The sequence below is a fragment of the Haemaphysalis longicornis genome, unplaced genomic scaffold (assembly GCF_048455015.1).
Source record: "Haemaphysalis longicornis isolate Haplotype H1 unplaced genomic scaffold, Haemaphysalis longicornis Haplotype H1 scaffold_4, whole genome shotgun sequence".
NCBI lineage: Eukaryota > Metazoa > Arthropoda > Arachnida > Ixodida > Ixodidae > Haemaphysalis > Haemaphysalis longicornis.
Window position 1 is genome coordinate 33,105,216 of NW_027526361.1, and position 20,019 is coordinate 33,125,234.

At 45.6% G+C, this 20,019-nt stretch overlaps 1 protein-coding gene across 2 annotated transcripts in view; it reads left to right on the top strand.

Moving 5' to 3' along the window:
• Positions 1 to 20,019, top strand: part of LOC144178483 (B-cell receptor CD22-like) — a 286,568-nt gene that overhangs the window by 220,883 nt on the left and 45,666 nt on the right. For both annotated transcript variants that reach the window (XM_077706383.1, XM_077706384.1), the window contains exon 7: positions 1,135 to 1,401. In XM_077706383.1, coding sequence (XP_077562509.1) covers positions 1,135 to 1,401 — 267 coding nt within the window. The remainder of the gene's footprint in view (positions 1 to 1,134; positions 1,402 to 20,019) is intronic.

The following is a 20,019-nucleotide window of genomic DNA, read 5'->3' on the forward strand; positions in this document are numbered from 1 at the left end:
CACCTTGGGAAAGAACAACGTTGGAAGATAACGGGAGATTAAGATGATTAGACGCGTGTGCGTGTGTCGCATCGAGGAAGAGCTGCCACAATTTAAAAGAAAGTGTTGTATACTTTCCGGAGCCTTGAAAAAAGGACATTGAGGAGATAAAGCCTGACAGATCTGTGTAGATAAAAACTCAATGGGGGAATTATGCATCGAAATTTTGTGATTGCCACACCGCGTTTACGAGATTCGCAGAATTTAGCCTTCCATAAGTGAGCGAGGTGAACACAGTCAGGCAAAGGAGGAAGGGCATACTGCCGATTCATTTTGTAAAATTTTAAGACGCCGGGACCTCGACCCCAACAGAAAACTGTCAACTTTTACAGCTCAAGACGATAGGAACACAAAGAGTCAAACTGGTTACTTGGTATGATAGTTCATTGAAGATTATCCCTGCGTAGCCAGGGACTCATACTAACCGGATCTCGCGAAGCTGGTGAGGAACGAATGAACGGAATCACCGGAGAATGGAAGAATATTTGCCATTAGTTAAAGCGGTGCACACGGAGAGAGAATCTGACAGGTTAACGCGCCCGCAAATCTATGCTGTGATAATTAAGGGACAAAGTTATCGCCCCTAATTCTGCCTGAAAAATCGAGGTATAATCTGGCAGTATATGATTCAGAAGGACCAATCGAGAGACTGAGAATATATTCCTACCCCAGCCTTCTTATCTCTTCGCGAGGCATGTCTGGCAATGACGACATGAGTATGTAGAGTAGACAAATGATCATCAAGTAAAATGTTGTGTAATTGGGCTGGCAATAATTTCGCAATCGGGAGGAAAATGTTACCCTCGTCTGATCCGTCTTCGTTTTCATTTTCTTCTCTTGTCCCCGTCGTTAGTTCGTGCTTCCCACCACCACGACGTATTACCTCCTTTCCCGAGATTCCGCTCTTGCAGATCGAAAAGGCTCTGCCTATATAAACGTCTCCCTCGACAATTCACTTCATCTTTCGGCCGGGCGGCTGAATCAATGGGCAGACAGAGGCACAGACATACATACAGACAAACAGAGCAAAACTTTCGCGTTCAAGTAGCCTTCAAAATGGCATTTTGCTTTCTTTCCTCGTCGACGCATGCGCAGATCCCCCGGGCCCGGCGAGCCTGCTGCCCAAGGGCCCGCAGCCTCCCCTGAAGGGCCAGCGGGTGACGCTGCGGTGCCACGTGAACGACACGGGTCTGCCGGCGAGCGGCGCCTTCCGCTGGGAACACGGGGGCGTGCCGCTCAACGTGACCGGGGACACGCTGGTCACCGAACCCGTCACCACATCCACGCAGGGCAACTACTCGTGCGCAGCCGTCAACCAGGTCGGCGCGGGCACGCCGGCCTTCTGGCTCCTGGACGCTCAGGGTGGGTGACTCCGCTCGACGCCGTTTGTTTCCTGTTGTGGCATCGATTTCGCCTTTCCACTGGGGAAGATGCATCTACTTTTACAAGTAGATACTTCGGTACGCTGTCTACGCCTTTCCTAGAGCTTTGTCGCAGTCTGGACGCCGTTCAGGCGTTACATGTTACAGGAAGACAGGCGTTACAGGAAGACATGTGTTTTCTTTATAAATATACAATATTCAACATTGAAACAGAAATTAATTAGTAAAATTGGATACATTTACAGGAAATCGGAGTAAAGTAGCAGCACACTCCTTACGGAGTAGTAAAACATCAGAAAACAAGAAATATCAGAATTACTTATTTACATGCGACTCTTGAAGTAGAAATAATAAACACTTCAGCCTTGCAAAGAGAAAGTGATGAGAAAACAGAACTTACATTCACAGTGAATCGAAGCAGAGCAATCGTATACTCTAAACAGTAGTGAACACAGACCACAATGCAAGAAAATAAGACTATACACGTAAATTGTACTCTTGGGACAGAAGCAATAACAATTTCAATTCAGATCGCGATTTCACAGAAAAAAATTCATCAGGCAAGTTGTTAAAAATCTTTGGGATGTACATACGTCGTCTCGCTGCTCCATGTTTAGTTGAAAAGCGCGGAACAACAAACCGTGTTTTTTTGCGCAGCTGACGCGGGGCGATGTGAGGGAGCTTAAATTCATCAGTCCAGTAATGACGCAGTACAACCGTAGAAGTGAATAAAGATTTAAATGAATGAAAACCAAGTTCGGAAAAAATGTCTTTGCCCAAAGATAAAGTTCGATTGTAAGCCACACTCTTTAATATATTTTTTAACAGGTTATCGATTCGGTCTTGCAATAATAATAATAATAATAATAATAATAATAATAATAATAATAATAATAATAATAATAATAATAATAATAATAATAATCAATCAATCAACCTTTATTTTTGGTGCCCAGGAACAACCCTAGGGTCTTGGTACTGGTACACCATATACAAGCATTCATAAAAACAAACTAAAATCAAGACAACACAACACAGAAAACCGTATATATGAAAGAAACAATAAGATAAAAATAGTTACAGAGATCCCAGAAAGCATAACAGCAAAACAGCAAAAAAAAAAAGGAAGCCTAGTGTTAGAAGCCATGACACCCGGCCAGCAAAACGTTGAAGGCACGTGAAAAATTGAAAATACAAGCACAGCGTTACAAGCACAGCGTTACAAAATACACAAGTTAATACTCAATACACATGACGGAGATAGATTATACACATAAAACAAAGGTTTTGTAACAAAATGTCAGGAAGTTTCAAAATGGAAAAACGAAGTTCAGCGTTACAAGCACTGACACTTAAACCGACAGAAATTCAAGCAACACAAAATCAGGAAAAGTGAAAAACAAACAAGCAAGATGATGATTTGCATAAAATAAATACTGAACAGAAATACGGCACATAAATGACATAAAGGCACTTAAGTTACAACAGTTTTCAATTCATTAGAGAACAAAGACAAAGAGCTCTGGAATATATCAAGACGATCGGAATATTCATTATATGCACATTGTATTCTGCAGATGGACGAGCATCGTTTACTTAAAGCATCTGTTCTGAAAGTTCGAAATCTTCGGAAAAGTTTGTTCGGCAAGTTGACATTGATAAGTGCAACCAAGTCATCACACAAAATATCCCCATGAAGAAGTTTATAAAGAAAGATAATGTCAGCTCTCATTCGTCGACACCAAAGGGAAGGAATACTTTTGAGACAAGACGTGCTGCCGTTTGCGTCTTCTTGTACATGACGGAAACGGTGCCTAAAGATAGAAAGGAACTTATTTTGAACCCTTTCGATGCGGTCACTATTGGACTTGCAAGTTCCATTCCAAACAACAGAACCGTATTCGAGAAGAGGTAAGCACAGAGCCGAATACAACTTTAAGAAAGGAAGAGGACTTTTAAACTCTCTAGAATACCTGCAGACAGCACCCAGACATCGAAGAGAGCGTCCGGTAATTTGTGTAACGTGGGAAGAGAAAGTCAGTGAAGAATCAAATAGTACTCCCAAGTCCCGAATTTCGGTCACCCTCGGCAGTGCAGTGCTTGCTATTTTATAGGAGTATTGCAGCTGTTGAGTTTTCCTACTATAGGAAACAACTTTCGTTTTTGAGGGGTTCAAAATTAAGTCGTTTTTGGGGCACCAACGATGGAATGACACGATATCAGCCTGAAGAGAATTACAGTCCTGAACATTACGCACTTCTCTGAAGATTTTCACATCATCAGCATACAACAAAAAAGAAGAATTTTTAATGGCAGAAGCAACATCGTTAATGAAAATGGAAAAAAGAAGGGGGCCCAGAACGGAGCCCTGGGGTACACCACTGGTTGCTTTGTACCTAAATGATGTTTGATCATTAACACTTACATAGCAATAACGCTCCTGGAGATAGCAACGTATAAGACCCACTAAGGAAGCGTGAACATCTAACAGAATGAGCTTGGCAAGCAATAACGAGTGGTTGACTACATCAAAGGCCTTGCTCATGTCACAGTAGACCGCATCAAGCTGGCTTCTACCAATGACTGCTGGGACAGCCTGCTCCATGAAGCATGCGAGGTTTGTGGAAGTTGAGCGACCACGCATGAAGCCATGTTGATTAGGAATGAGGACGTGTTTAAGTGAGAAAGACAAGACCTTATGAAGAGATAACTCGAATATTTTAGAGGCAGAACAAAGAAGCGACACTGGCCTATAGTTCATGGGGTCGGTTTTTGGGCCTGACTTGAAAACAGGGAATACACGACAGATTTTCCATGATCGAGGGTACGTGCCAGACCGGAGACAGTTATTAAATATTGAGGTGAACACAGGAACAAATATATTTGCATACGTTTTTAGAATTGCAGCAGGAATACCATCTGGCCCAGAAGAAAACGAGGGCTTTAGCCGCTTGATGCTGGCCCGCACGATGTTCTCATCCAATTGGAAACAAGCGGAGTAACCGTCCTGGTGACAAGAGACGCTGCCGTCATCACTACCACCGCTAAGCCCAAACAAAGAAGAAAACTGACGAGCAAAGCAGTCGGCCGCATCTGCAACCTCATCGCCGTTGGAATCCAGTAGACGAATAGATTCTTTCGTTGTACTAGATCTAGAATGAATGTACTTCCAGAAGGCTCCCGGCTGATGAGTTGCTTTAGCTTCAACTGACGCCAGGTACAAAGCATGATCACGTTTGTGCAATATTTTGCATAGGGCACGTAGGCGCCGGAACTCCTGAACGAACTGATTCGCACCAGAGCGCTTCATCTTTCTGTGCGCGCGTTCTTTGAGTTTCAGGGCATCCCGCAATTCAGAAGAAAACCAGTGTGGGAACTTGAACTTCTTTGGTAAATATTGCGGGATGTATTTCTTCATACCCAAAAGCACAATCTCAGTAAAACGGTCAACTTGTTCATTGACATCAGAGTGGTCAATGACTGTTGACCAAGGGGCAGCAGAAAAGTAGCCATACAGCCCAACGTAATCTCCCCGGGCGAAAGCGTAGCGAGGTTGCGCATTGCTTGAAATTACAGAACGGTGGAGCATTGTAGGAAGGCAACAGGAAATAGAAAGAGGAGGATGATATTTGTCGGGTATTACTAAAGCACAATCAGAGCGCGACACATTAACGCCATCGAAGTTTGAAAAGCACAGGTCCAGAATGTTTCCACTGCAGTTTTTTATGTGATTACGCTGTGCCATGGAAGTGAAAGACGAAAAATCTAGTAACCTATTACCCTTCTGTTGAAAGTGGTGGTTGTAGTGGGAACAGGTGAGGTGGCTCCACTGAACGCCAGGAGCGTTAAAATCTCCAAGGAGGAGGACCTTGAGGTCGCAATGAGTAGTGAGCACCTGTTCAATGGAGGAGACTAACTTATTGAACGCGTCAGGAACTACATCAGGAGGAACGTAAAAAACACCAACTAGAAGTTTTTCAGTTTTAGAGATATGAATTTCGACCCATAAAGACTCACCTGCGTTTTCAATATCGCTACGTAGCACACACGGGAGAGATTTGTTAACTGCGAGAAGTACCCCGCCCCCCTTTTGTTTGCATCCAGTTAAGGCACGATCATTACGATATACATGGTAATTTTGAGGAAAATAGTCATTGGATAGAATATCAGGGCACAACCAAGTTTCAGATATAGCTATTAACGGAAAGCAAGAAGCCAGAACATTACCAAAAAATTCAGTCGCCTTAGTTCGAAGACCTCGCACGTTCTGATAAAAAACATCTAAACTAGTCATTATTCTTTTTCTGATGTGTTGCGCTCAGAGCTGTGAAGCATGCCTTCGCGAAACATGCCTCGAAACTCCTTAAAGAGGCAGTCTTTCGGCCAAACAGCGGGGTCAATCAAGCGCTCGAAAAACTCTTCACTGACGGAAATATAAAAGGATGCGTACGTTTCAAATTTAGTTTTCAGTCGTCGGCAGTTCAAGGGCGAGACACCTAAGGTTAACAGATGGGTTTTAAGGCTAGCAGAGGTGGTGGATGGGGAAAGCTTTGAAACGAACATTGCTTTGGGGCGCTTCGGCTGCGGAACGACTACCAGTCCACATGTGTCCGATGCACCTACACATGCCCGGCTTCGACGCTTCTTCTCAACAGTAGGAGGGAGACAGTCAAGCACAGGCGCAGAATGCACCGGGGAAAGTTGGGACGGAGTAGGAGGCAGTGCAGGAGAAGCCGAAGACATCGACTGCAGCGGAGCAGACGTAGCCGAAGGCAACACTTCCTTGTTTACAGCTTGGGCAAAAGAAGGCTGCCCCGATCTGTGACGCACTCCTTCCGGCAACACGGCGGGGTGGTGAAGTAGTTGGGCACGCAAGGAGGACACCTCCGCTCGCAAGGAGGCAACCACCTGCGCATAATGGGCGCGGTCACCCTCCCTCCCCTGACGGAGACAGTCGAAAGCCTGCGCGTTTTCCCGGCGTAGGAGGTCGTTGTCCTCCCGCAGCCGGGCCACTTGGTCGCTGAGGAAAGAAATGCCGTCCAGCGCGTCGATGAGGAGTGCGCGAAGACCGGCCGCTTCCCCTCCAAGGTCAACCGGTTGGGACGGCGGGGCTTTCGGCGGGGCTTTCGTGACGACTGCCGGTGAGTCTCGTCGAAGGGAGGGGGAAGGAGCCCTGCTTGCGGACGGGCCGATGTCGTCGTTGGCTACGCTAGGCCTAGCCGCGGCCTCGGCCGTCTCACACAGATTGCATTTGAACGGCCGGGCACCAGACTTCAGAAGTTGCAGCTCCGCGTCCGGCCACGCCACACACTTCGCGTGCACACGTTTTTTACAGGCGGCACACCGGAAAAACTTTTGCTTACCGAAGAAAGCCTGGGAGCACAAAATACAGAAATCCGCACTAGGCGCCATCTTGCGGCGCAAGATGGCGCCTAGTATAATAATATAATAATAATATAATAATATAATATAATATAATAATATAATATAATATAATAATATAATATAATAATAATATAATAATATAATAATATAATAATAATAATAATAATAATAATAATCAATCAACCTTTATTTTCGGTGCCCAGGAACAACCCTAGGGTCTTGGTACTGGTACACCATACAAAAAAAAAAAACACTACAATTAAGACAAGACAACACACAAAAACTATATGTATGACATAAACAATAAAGTAAAAATAGTTACAGAAATCTTAGAAAGCAAAAAGGAAAAAAAAGAACAGAAAGTCAAAAAAGAAAAGGCAGGCTTAGTGTTGCAAGCCATGCCACTCGGCCAGCGAAACGTTCAGTAGATGTGAAAAATAGGAACTATACAAGCAAATATTGAATCAACATGACATAGAGTATACGTATGTAACCAAGGTTTTCTAACATTTTCTAACAACATATTAGGAAGTTCCAAAAAAAAATAAAGGGGGGGAAAAGCTTCAGCATTACCAACACACACACTAAAACGTACAAATATTCAAGCAACACAAAACAAGAAAAAGTGAAAAGCAAGCAAGAACAGTTTGCACATAATACATAGGGTATATAAATTTGGAATGACATAAAGGACTTAAGCTACAACAGTTTTCAACTCATTAGAGAACAAAGTAAAGGAGCTCTGGAATATATCAAGCCGAACGGAATATTCATTATATGCACATTGTATTCGGCAGATGGACGAGCGTCGGCTATTTAAAGCAACTGGTCTGAAAGCTGGAAATTTTCTGAAAAGTTTATTTGGCAAATTGACATTGATAAGTGTAACCAACTCGTCACACAAAATATTACCATGAAGAAGTTTATAGAGAAAGATAATATCAGCTCGCATTCGTCGACACCGAAGGGAAGGAATGCTTTTCAGAAGAGACATGATGCCGTTTGCGTCGTCTTGCACATGACGGAAGCGGTGCTTAAAGATAGAAAGGAACTTATTTTGAACCCTTTCGATACGGTCACTATTGGACTTGCAAGTTCCATTCCAGACAACAGACCCATATTCAAGAAGAGGTAAGCAGAGAGCCGAATACAACTTTAAGAAAGGAAGCGGACCTTTAAACTCTCTAGAATACCTGCAAACAGCACCCAGACAACGAAGAGACCGACGGGTAATTTGTGCAATGTGGGAAGAGAAAGTCAGAGAAGTATCAAATAGTACTCCCAAGTCTCGAATTTCAGTCACCCTCGGCAATGCAGTGCTTGCAATTTTATAAGAGTATTGCAGCTGTTGAGTTTTTCTACTATAGGAGACAACTTTAGTTTTTGAAGGGTTCAAGATAAGGTCGTTTTTGGTGCACCAACGATGGAATGACGCTATATCAACCTGAAGAGAATTACAGTCCTGAACACTACGCACTTCTCTAAAGATTTTTATATCATCAGCGTACAACAAAAAAGAAGAATTTTGAATGGCAGAAGCAACATCGTTAATGAAAATGGAAAAAAGAAGGGGACCCAGAACGGAGCCTTGGGGTACACCACTGGTTGCTTTGTACCTAAATGATGTTTGACCGTTAACACTTACATAGCAATATCGCTCCTTGAGATAACAACGTATAAGACCCACCAACGAAGCGTGTACATCTAACAGAGTGAGCTTTGCAAGCAATAACGAGTGGTTGACAACATCAAAGGCTTTGCTCATGTCACAGTAGACCACATCCAGTTGGCTTCTACCAACGATTGCTGGGACAGCCTGCTCCATGAAGCATACAAGGTTCGTGGAAGTTGAACGACCACGCATAAATCCATGTTGATTAGGAATGAGGACATGTTTAAATGAGAAAGACAAGATCGTATGAAGAGATAACTCGAAAATTTTAGAGGCAGAACAAAGCAGCGAGACAGGCCTATAGTTTATAGCATCAGTTTTTAGGCCTGACTTGAAAACAGGGAATACGCGAGAGATTTTCCATGAGCGAGGAAACGTTCCCGACCGGAGACAGTTATTAAATATTGAAGTGATAATATTGAAGTGATAATATTGAAGTAAATATTGAAGTAATAATAATAATAATAATAATAATAATAATAATAATAATAATAATAATATATTAACGATTATGCTCTGGCGCAGTATGCATGCATGTATGTATGTATGTATGTATGTATGTATGTATGCATGTATGTATGTATGTATGTATGTATGTATGTATGTATGTATGTATGTATGTATGTATGTATGTATGTATGTATGTATGTATGCATGCATGCATGTATGTATGTATGTATGTATGTATGTATGTATGTATGTATGTAGGTATGTATGTATGTATGTATTGTGTATGTAGGTATGTATGTATGTATGTATGTGTGTATGTATGTATGTATGTATGTATGTATGTAGAGAGAGAGAGAGAGAGCTCTTTAATGTGGGCTGGAGAGGTCAGCTCTGCTAGCGGCAGTGCTTGCTACGCCAGATGGGGATGATTACAATGCAGTGAAGTGAATGTGAGAGATCGGGAAAGCAGCAATAGAGAGAAAACAAAAGTTAAATAAAAATGGCACGCAAATGTAGTGCAAGGAAAAAAACTCGAAATAAAGTTAAGGAAAAGAAAAAAAAATACAGCGAATGGAGCCCAGGAAGCGCAGAGCGCCTAAGGCTATGTTCAGACTACCGACGTAATAGCCATATCGTGAGCTACGGACGTAAAAAACGGCGTGTCACGCAGTTTGGTTGGCTGAGACGTGCAATGACGTCATCCTTTAAAAATATTACGAAGGTTGCGGCAACAGTCTGAACACGGCCTAACAAGAAAAAGGAGTCAAAGCGTACATGACGACGCAGACGCGTACAGACGTAGCCATGCGCACAATGGAAGAATTACAAAGTTTTGTTTAGTCCTGAATCTCGCAAAAAACGCAGAAGAATTTTTGTCCCTAAATACGAGTCATTGTTGTCCCAGGGTCCAAGAAAGTGACACAAATGAAGGCTTGCTCCGCGTCGAACACGAGACAGGCAGCTCGCCGCTGTAACTCGCGCAGCGGAAAATCGCGGGCATACACACAAGTGCTCGGTAGTCTTGCGCACAGCGCACGTGGGGCACATAGGTGAATCCTCCCACCCTATTTTGAACTTGAAGCTTCGGGTGTAAGCCACGTTGAGGCGCAAACGATGCAGTACACCTTCAGACGCTTTGCTTAGGTCGGGTGGAACACGGAATTTACAGAAAGGGTCAATTCCATGTAGAGGTGGATATCCGCTGCGAGTGTGCTGCCACTTCAACATTTGCTCACTCCCACCAGTTCGATAGATAAGGGCACAACCATCCTCTCGAGAGAAAGGAAGCTGCGTCATGTTACGCAGAGAGTGACCGGCGTTGGCGGCTTCATCAGATATTATATTTCCCTCTATTCCCGAATGACCAGGCATGTATGTATGTATGTATGTATGTATGTATGTATGTATGTATGTATGTATGTATGTATGTATGTATGTATGTATGTATGTATGTATGTATGTATGTATGTATGTATGTATGTATGTATGTATGTATGTATGTATGTATGTATGTATGTATGTATGTATGTATGAAACTCACAGAGCAATATGGAAACAAGCAAATTGCGGGAAGCGGAAAAGGCTTCGCCGTTGCTTGGCCGGCAACGAGCGCCTTAGCAACAATATATATGGCAACTGATTGTAACAGACCTGACAAAGAAGAACGAGCATAGTTTCGGGAAACGGGGCTGAAACGAGAATTAAAGGCAGCCTGCAACTTTTCCTATTTTTTTTAAATTTCTAAATGCTTCCAGAACGTAGTGAACCACCACATCGAGATGAGTGGCTGCCAAAGTACCTCAGCCAAAAATTGTGGCTCACGGCAATCAGATAACTTAGAAACTTGCACAAAAGATTTTTTTTTCTTTTTACCCTGTCTTGGCGTTCTTCTACCGCTGGAATTACGTCATTACAGAGGTGTAGCGGCTATTGGCTGGCTGTCCTTCTGTTGCAACAATGAACGCATTCGATATACACTATAAAAAGAAGTCCGCAAAAACGAAGCAGAAACGGAAGCCGGATCTGGTGCGACGAGCAAATCACGCAGGGCTGCTAGGTGCTGACGATAGCTATAGCTCTCGCAGTGCTTCCAGACACGAAGGAAAGAGTGAAAGCGTTTATCTGAAGTGTTGCAGAGTCCTTTTAAAGTGGCACCAAAAAATTAAGTTCCACATCTCAACACCGGAAGATGCTGCAGTGCACTGTGCACGCGGAAAACCGAAAACAGCTGTCTGCTATTTTATTGTTCACCGTAGAGTTGTGCATGACGCAACAGATTTGCTACTCGCCTCCATCCACAAGCGCCTCTGCTCCCTGTTCACTACGCTTGCGTTGCTATGGCGAGGCTCAACAGACTGTGTCGCCAGCCCCACGCACGCCGGGTCACCGCTGCTTTTTCGGTTCAATCAGAATCTCCCGGGTAACATGCGTAATTACAAATTAATTACGCTGGCGTAGTCGCATAGCACGCATATCTCCGGCTCTTCATAAAGAACCCTGGGCGAGGCAAGCAAAAGGGCAAAAGCCCTCTCACATGGTGAAGCAACCATTACGCGACGCCGCACAGCCTATCACACTTGCTTTATTTCGCGACTCGCCTAAGGCTTCCCCTCTCGTAAAAAGTCATGTTTAGGCGTCGTCGACACGACTCGACGTCCTTGGCGCTTCAATTTGCAAGATTGGACGGCGGTAGCGCTGCGTGCGGGTTACCGGGTAGAGTCGCCCTCGCTTCGAAGGAAACACAAAATAAGGCGCGCGGGCGCACACAAAGGTAGAAAAATAATATCGTATAAAGAGCGATGGGCACAGGACGCTACCCTGCGACACACCGTGCATACTCATGTTTCCCAAATGTAGCTTTTTGTTTCGCACGCCCGCGCGATGCGTTTTTCTAACCTGGATAGGAGATGAAGCGGAGTAAAGCCCGGAAGCACGGACAAATTTGCTTCCAGGGAAATCTTTCAGTGTCGAGACGGCGACGCGGAAAAGCGCGCGCACTCTTGGGAACCGAGGAAAGCGTCGTGCATGAACTATATTTGCGTAGGAGGCGGCATTTATAAGTCAAAAGAAAGCGCATAACAAACGAGGCCGTCATACAGCGTCCCATTCGGCCTGGCAATTAAGCTAATTTCTTGGCGTTGTGTGCACGAAATGCGATGATGTATACAAAAGTAAACGAAAGACTGACGAACGTAAACGAGTGTTGCTGTTGGTCAAACATAGTGCGGCGTGTTAACGTAAATTTTTTGTACTCTCTGCTATGGTCAGAGCGAGAAATGTTATGAGAATCACGCATTGGGTTCCTGCTGCCACCACACTGGCTCTTAGTTTTCGCGTCCTTACCCCTCATTTAGGATATAGTAATTATGCGCCCCTTGGTAAATGATACGATTCCATTTCACAGTTACGTCTCTCTCTCTCTCTCTCTCTCTCTTAGGGACTAGACTGGGCGTTATCTAAGAAAACCAGCAGAGGGTGAGATTAAGAAAAACAAAAACTCTTTAGAGGATATATTTGCATCATTCGAAAAGGTAAAGTATGTTCGAAATAAACCAAGCCGCATGCTTCCATGCGCTTGTAGGTAGAAATATACAACGAACTTTTCCATCAATCGTGAGTTTCACCACTCATTCGTAATCTACCCCAAAATTTTTTAACCACAGTTCTTGGCACTGATGAAAATAATAGCTCTTATAACGACCTCCAAGCGTTATTGGGTGGCTGTACTCAAATTACTTCTTTCCCCGCCCTTTCCCACGTCTTCTATATCAGCACCTCGACAGCGTCCACGTGCGCGAGAATTGTTTAAACAGCATCCTTGCACGAAGAATTATAGCGCAATGCTGTCTATCTTAGGTAAAAATGCACAATGCGAAAGGTAAAATATATAATGCTAACTCCGCTTTTGTGTGAAGGAGAAGAAGGGGCTGCAGTGCAACGTCCGCGCACGTGTTGTGGTCGTTGCTAAAGTATAAGTGCCCGGTCGCTGCCCAAGTTATCGCAATTAATCCTCTCGCATTTCGGCGGGTAAAACTTGCCGCACCGCGCCCGATCGTGATTTGCCCCGGAAATTTAATGTTGTTCGGGCGAGCGGGCCATCGCTTATCGGGGCTCGCAGGAGGCAGCTCAAAGGACCTGAGTGGGCCGGCCCGATCAGCAATTAGGGGAGCTTAGGGACTGCGTCGCATCATTCATTACCAATCTGTCGCCCCGCGACCGTCGCGCCCTCCATCGCCTTGCTATTCCGCGCAGTGTGGCAACCTTAACGAGGCTGTTTACTTGATAAGCATGCAACGAGCTTTGTGTAAAGCCTGGATGGCGATCGTGGCGACAGAGAATTGATACCGAATTAAAAGAATAACACCAATGTGCTAGTGAGAATGAAACGAGAGTACGTTTGTTTTTGTTTTTGTGTCTGGCATCCGACAAAATTCTCTGCCCGGTCATCCGCTTGTTGGCAGTGCGAGCGGCGCCGTTGCATTTTTCCCCCAGGAAACGAATTGCGCCTAGACGTCACGTTTGCAGCTCGTTAATAATACATGCAGTCCATCGCGATAAGAAATTTAACTCGCGGATTGTCAGAGCTTGTTTCCGGAGCTTGATTAAGGAATGGCGTTTGAAGGTATTGACATTAGCGCCATTTTATGTATTTTTCACTTAGAACCTCAGGGCAATGAGTTTTCTAAGCGTACGTGAATAAATGAGCCCGAAATATGATACGCAAAAAAAAATTACACCATTTCCCGTGAGGGGAACCATGAGGTAAATGCGACGCATCAGGGGTTTCCGTTGCGTTTCCGTTATGTTAGCGTTTCCATTGTTGTTGTGTGTCCATATTTTACGCAGCATGCTCACCCCCGATGCGTCGCATCTACCCCATGGTTCCCCTCGCGGGAAGATGGTGTAAATTTTTATCGGGGTGGCCGGTGCTTGTTACGGTTGCGCCGACCATCGCGATAGCAGGCCTGTTAGTCTCCATTCAAATCATCGGTGGTCATCGGAGGATGTCATCGGCGGAGCGGCGGCGGAATGACTGAGCGGAGCGGCGCAGTTACCGTGTTTATATGCAGCGGAATGAGAGAGAGCAGCGCATAGCAACGCATGCGCATGTGTTAACCGAGCCCAAGCTGCGCGCTAACCCGCACCCACGCGCAGCTGGCACGGCGACGGAGCGAGCGCCGGTGAGCGCTAACACGCAGATGGCGCTGCGGTGAGAGCGGCGCTAGCGCGCAGCTGGTGCGGCGAGGAGAATGGGGGAGGGATGCGGACTACGCTGGACGACGCCGGAGGGACAAGGCGAGTGAAAGAGATGCGTCGCACTTAAAAAAAAAAAAAAAGATGACTGGCTCGGAGGTAGAAATGGAAAGTTCTACGTATCTCGCACCCCCTTTCCAGACTAAAGTGCAGCATAGACTTCGTGCATGGGGTTCTGATTGGTTAAAGTAGCCAGGCGCGAAGGCGTGGCATTTCCGAAGGTATTTCGGACTGTGACAGAAAACGTTTAAGCATAACAAAGGTGGAAAGAAGCATAGAAATTTGGCACTTAGTTGATAATTTATTTGATAACGTCGTTTAGACTGCCCGGGTAACTGAAGTAGTTACATCATGCGTTAATATCCATCGTGTAGGCTCTAAACATCTGATTCTGCTATCTATAATACCTAGCCTTACTCTAAAATAATTAAGTGGATGTTGAATTCATTTGCCCTCGCCATATTTTGTATTCCTTAATTATGTAAACCTCTCATATATTCGTCCCAACGTTTGACTAATGTGATGCCCCAGGAGAAATCGTTAGAAAATGGATGATTTGAATATAATTTTGGCGTCCGAAACAAGCCAGCGGCCAAATGCACGTAGAAACCCCTTCGGAAGTGTAATTTCACTACGCGGGCGAAGATATCGAAACAGATCAAACTCTCCACCAGCGACGCGCAACTTCCGTGTTCACCAACCGCAGTTCGTGTCGTGGATGCAAACGATAAGAGCGAGTGCGGCTCCCGGCTTATCGACTGCACAGCGCGGATCGTGGGAAGTCGGGCTCGATTCCCGCCGGAAGCGTGCAGGCGACAACACTGCGAAGCAGAGGGCGACGACGACCAATGCATTCGACGTGCCTACTTTCCGAACCTCAGCCCTTCTCGCACGCACGCACGCACACTCACGTGCGGGCACAGAATTGAGTCCCCGATTTCCCTGGTCCTCTCCCACTCATCTCTCACCTCTTGGTTGCCCCGTTCTTTTCAGCATCGTTCCCCGGCCCCAACACCTGCCACGCGGAGTTCAGGAACCCCTGAGATACAAAGGCATAGACACGACGTCATCAGAAAATACGTTTGCATCCCTCAAATGCACGCTCCTATGTGGTCTGGAGTTGTGAGCGATTAGAACACGGGTTGTAGTATAGGAAGCAGGCAGCCGCAGGGCACCCTCTCTATATAGGTTGTTTCCGACGCGAAGCGCCGAGCGTCGCCTCCCCGCGGCTACTGCAGCACACGAGTCGTCGCGGGGATTTGGCCGGCAGGCTAGCACGCCTGTGATAGCCATGATTTATTGGACGGCGAGAGCAATTTGAGAGCGATGGACCGTCGTCGTTCCCCCGCTATCGCTGCCACATCCCCTGTGGCACCGCTTTACAGATTTCTCCCTCCGGTTTTATTTTTCGCTGTCCGGCCGGGTCCACTGGGCACCACACCCAGCTTATCGCGAGACGCGTTCGCCGGTTGGTGCGAAGGCACGCTAACCTCTGGTCTACGACGCTGGCTTCGAATTTTAAGGCGAGTATTAGAGCAAAGGCTTGCCAAGCTTAGCGCAGATCCTGTTACGAACATTTAAAAGAAGTAGTCAAACAACCTTTTGAAGCGCATTATACAATCAAAACAATCATTAGAGATTTCTGTAAGCGGGGTTTCAGAAAACGTGGAGGTGAGCCTGTTTCCTGTGCAGTCGGTGAGGGGCGTTGCTGCTGTGGATGAAGCAAGCTTCCTGCGACACCGGCCACGCACACGATTCAGACACATAAGCTTCAAAATTTTAGGACTGCAAGATTTATTCATAATAACGTACAATACATTTTCACATTTGTACTGGACTCATAGCCGAATTGCTATTGTCACGTGCATCATAAAAGGAAAATGCAATTCAATCGCGGTGGATGTAGACGATCTCGTGTTAGATCGAAAATTCCAAGAGAGGCAGTGTAAAGCAATGTTTTCGTGTTCCGTTTGACGTGACTGTAATTTTAGAGCGAAATCTCCTCTACGCTGCCTCTTTCAATGTCATTCATCGCGTCACAAGTGACCTTCCGCCACCTGAGCGCAAGCTGCACCTTTCTTTCTTATCGCTTTGCTCGCTCGGAGCCTTGCTGACGCGGTACCACGTGACTAGGCAAGGGTGAAACGGCTGTTTCGCCTGCTCTCTATCGCTCATTGCCGCCCTGGGCGCGTATTTCTAAACGTATCGCTGCACAGAGCACCCACGTGACATGTCTGTTCGCGCTATGGAGAACGGAAATTCCACGTGGTCATCGGCTGCGCCCCAAACCTAAAGCGACCCGAATCCTACCAGATCACCATTATTAACAAAAACAACGCGTCGATTTGATTTTAGAAAAAAAAATCATAAAAAATTAAGCAATGAAAAAAAAAACTGCTGGGGCTCGAACCTAAGCCGTCAGCGCCAGTACTCAGTATTCAACATCGAGGGCTACACAGCCCGAACGGTGGGCTCGTTTTAGCAGGCGCTCAAATCAATAGCGCGCGCAGTGACATCACACATGTCACGTGGGTGCTCTATTGGCGGTGAGATCTTTGAGTGGCGCCCCCTGGCTCTGACGTCGGCTTAGGGATTCGCGCCGCTGTCGTCTGCTACACTCCGCTTGTGAGGGGCAACAGTGCCTGGGCTAGAAATCGCCCGCTTTGTTGCTCTAGTGCGTTAAAAAGCGTATTTCTAGCGACTCGGTTATTTTGCCAACTTCTGACGCATCTGAATAATTTGAAGCTGTATCCCCCACAAGTTTGCAACACACGAAGAGATAGAGAACAACTTTCTTCAGAGTATCGGTCAGAAGATCGTGTGCAACTCGTCCTTTCTTGCTTATTCGCGAGGATAAGCGATCAGAGCTTCTCGATAAGTATTCAAAATGCGTAGGCTTCCCTGCAGTATTTTTGAGATGCTCCTATGAAGACTCAACAGTCTAATATACTACGTACCAAGCAGCGGCCTCTACACGCTCATCGCACAGCAGGAAATAAAGCGGCTTTCTTCTGTTTCTTTCGTTGTTGTCTTGTATCGGATTAATGTTTCTTGCTTTTTTTTCTGCCCAACGCATTAATTTTTCTGCGCCGTCACCAACTTTTTATTAGGAGGTTTCGGGATGTTTGAAAGCCTCACAAAGGTCGTGTGGATATTTCCTTCATTTTGTATGGCATACATTCCCCTTTTCACAAATTGGCTTTAATTACGGCTGCGTGCAAGAAGGTGCATATCAGCAGCGTGCATTGTTTATTCATATGCAAATACAATGAGAAGGTTTGTGCTACGCCACCGCGATCGCGCCCTAAACAACGTGGTCCACAGTACTCGAAGGCGGCTTTTGTGCTCCGAATTTCTATCGTAATTATATCGTTATCATTACGAACTGACTCTCAACTCGAACAATGATGACATGATTACGCTGTTGAAGGCATGATATACTCGCTAACTAACATAATAAATAGTATACCTGCATATATTACAAGACTCGAAACCGAAGAAGAATCCAGGTAGCTCTTTATTGCTTTTCAACCCTTCCAGGCGCGAAGAACAAATCCTATTCTACTCGGGATGGCGTTCTATGATTTGAAGAAAATTACTTTTACTCTCTTGTCCTGGACTGAGGACCCGGCCCGCTAACCACATCGATTTAATTGTTAAACAAAGTTTTCCCCTCCTCCCTTTACTCCTCCTCCTCCTTTTGAGTGCAGTTTTCCTATAACGCATATCTGAATATCGGGAAGATATGGCTGTGAAAAATGTTCCGAAATATCCCTCCAGGTCTTAACAAACATATATGTGTTACTACAGATTTAACGAAGACGTGACTCGTTTTGCTCAATAAACCTCCATACTGGTTAGATGCCTGGTATAGAATCAACACGCGCGTATATACACACTGGGTTATTTGGACTCAACCTACAGTTTTTGAAGTCTATAGTGCATGTCGGCAAACTCTCATGCCTTGACAACGTAAAGTGATGTGCCAAAACGTGTTCGAGCGTTCGGCAAGGTTGCAAAAACTGTTTTACCTTACATATGATTACCGGGAATCGTGATGCCTTCTGCCAAAGCCGACAGCCCTGAAGGCCTAGAATTTGTTTTGGTCTTCCATTTTCGCTGTTGTCGGTTATTAATAGCTGACTGTTCCTTTTGTTCGAATGCTTACATGAGCAGCTGACGCCTAGCTCCGACTCTTCGCGCTCCGCACAGGACCGGCTTCGCAAGGAATGGGGTGCACCGCCGGCAATGTTTCTCCCGTAGCGGTATCCAAAACTATATAATTGACACCATGAGCTAGTGTATGCGATTTTAAGCCTATTGTTATGATAAAAAGTTACCCACACGCCAATTCTGGTGCGGACAAGCATCCGACGTTGACCGAGCGCAAAGAAACAGCAGGGAGAGCGACCCTGAGTGAAGCAGACGACAAATGCGAGAATCCCTAAGCTGACGTCACGGAGGCGCGCTTCGCAGCGCCGCCTGTGTTCGCGCTCACCGCCAATACAGTGAAGCGTTTGAAAACACGCGACCGGGCCATCGGTTCGCGCGCTTTAGCGAAAGCAAACCACGTGCCTAGGCGACGGCTTAACGGCTGCTTCGATGCCGCTTAATCACTCAGTCTCGCCATTAAAGGCGTTCCAGCTGGGCTGTCTTTTCGTGCCCTTCAGCGCAGGCAACAGGTTGAATCCAACCGTGCAGTGGATATAGTTAGACAGCAGGCTGCGAAATCTCAAGCAAAACAAACTTTCACGAAGCACTGTGCGCACCGTCTTTGCTTTCACTCGTACACCTGCGTTTAGAGGTGGTAAATCTGAGCAATTTTTTTGCTTTGGATTATAAAGCATGCACCTTTATATAAATTTCACGTTACGTCATATATAAGCGATATTTAAGTAAAGCTACATTAGATGCAACTTTAATTTGTAGTCTAGCTGATGTCAGACGTAATTTAAGACATCGGGTTAAGGTTACGTTGGACGTGACAAAATTTTATTTTGGGTTTCATTGGACGTAACTCGAGAGACCGCGAAAATATGAACAAATGGGCCATGCGGTGAAGCCACTTAGCATCGCCGGCTAGGCTCGGCAAAAACGGGATTAAAATGGACAGAGAGCTTCAGGGAAGGCTTCAACTTATTGAGTTCAGCTGACCCCTTTTGAGTACCACTGAACTATTCCATCACGAGGTGCCGTGTAGTGGTGTCTCTTCTTTCATTTGATCGAATCACTTAAATGATGAACTGCAGTCAGTACACTGATGACTGTGTTAAGAGCGGAACACTTTAGGGGCCCGGCTTGTCGTCGCAGGTCGTCCGGGGTCACGGTATCTAGCCACCGTAGTCACGCGGCGTCACGCATCCAAACGGAGGCTTCGAAATGTCACCGCTTCCCCTGGTAGGGATCGAACGTGGGTTCGTCGCCCTACGAAGCCGATTTCAATCCGATTGCGCCACAGAGGCGCACGGTACACATATGCAAAGTGTTGGGGGTGATCTTTGTGCTGCGCCGTTGCCACGGAGACTCCCGTTGCTAGGCCGCAAATAAGTACACAATAATATAAAATAAGAAAAAAACTATGAATTAACGCATTAATTACCCCAAATTAAGGAAAACTCAATCTGTTTCTCTACAGGCCTGTTCATGGGCTGCGGCGCCCTCAGTTGACTACTTTTGGTGTAAACGCCAGGCTGATACTGAAACTAGTCAAGAGAGGGCGCCACAGCCCCTCTGGTGAATCCCTTCTCCGCACTTGACAGCTTTCAGGTTGAGTAAAACTGCTTTAACATTTAATATTATCTTTATTGTGTCACTGCTGCTTTTATGTAAGGCGAAATA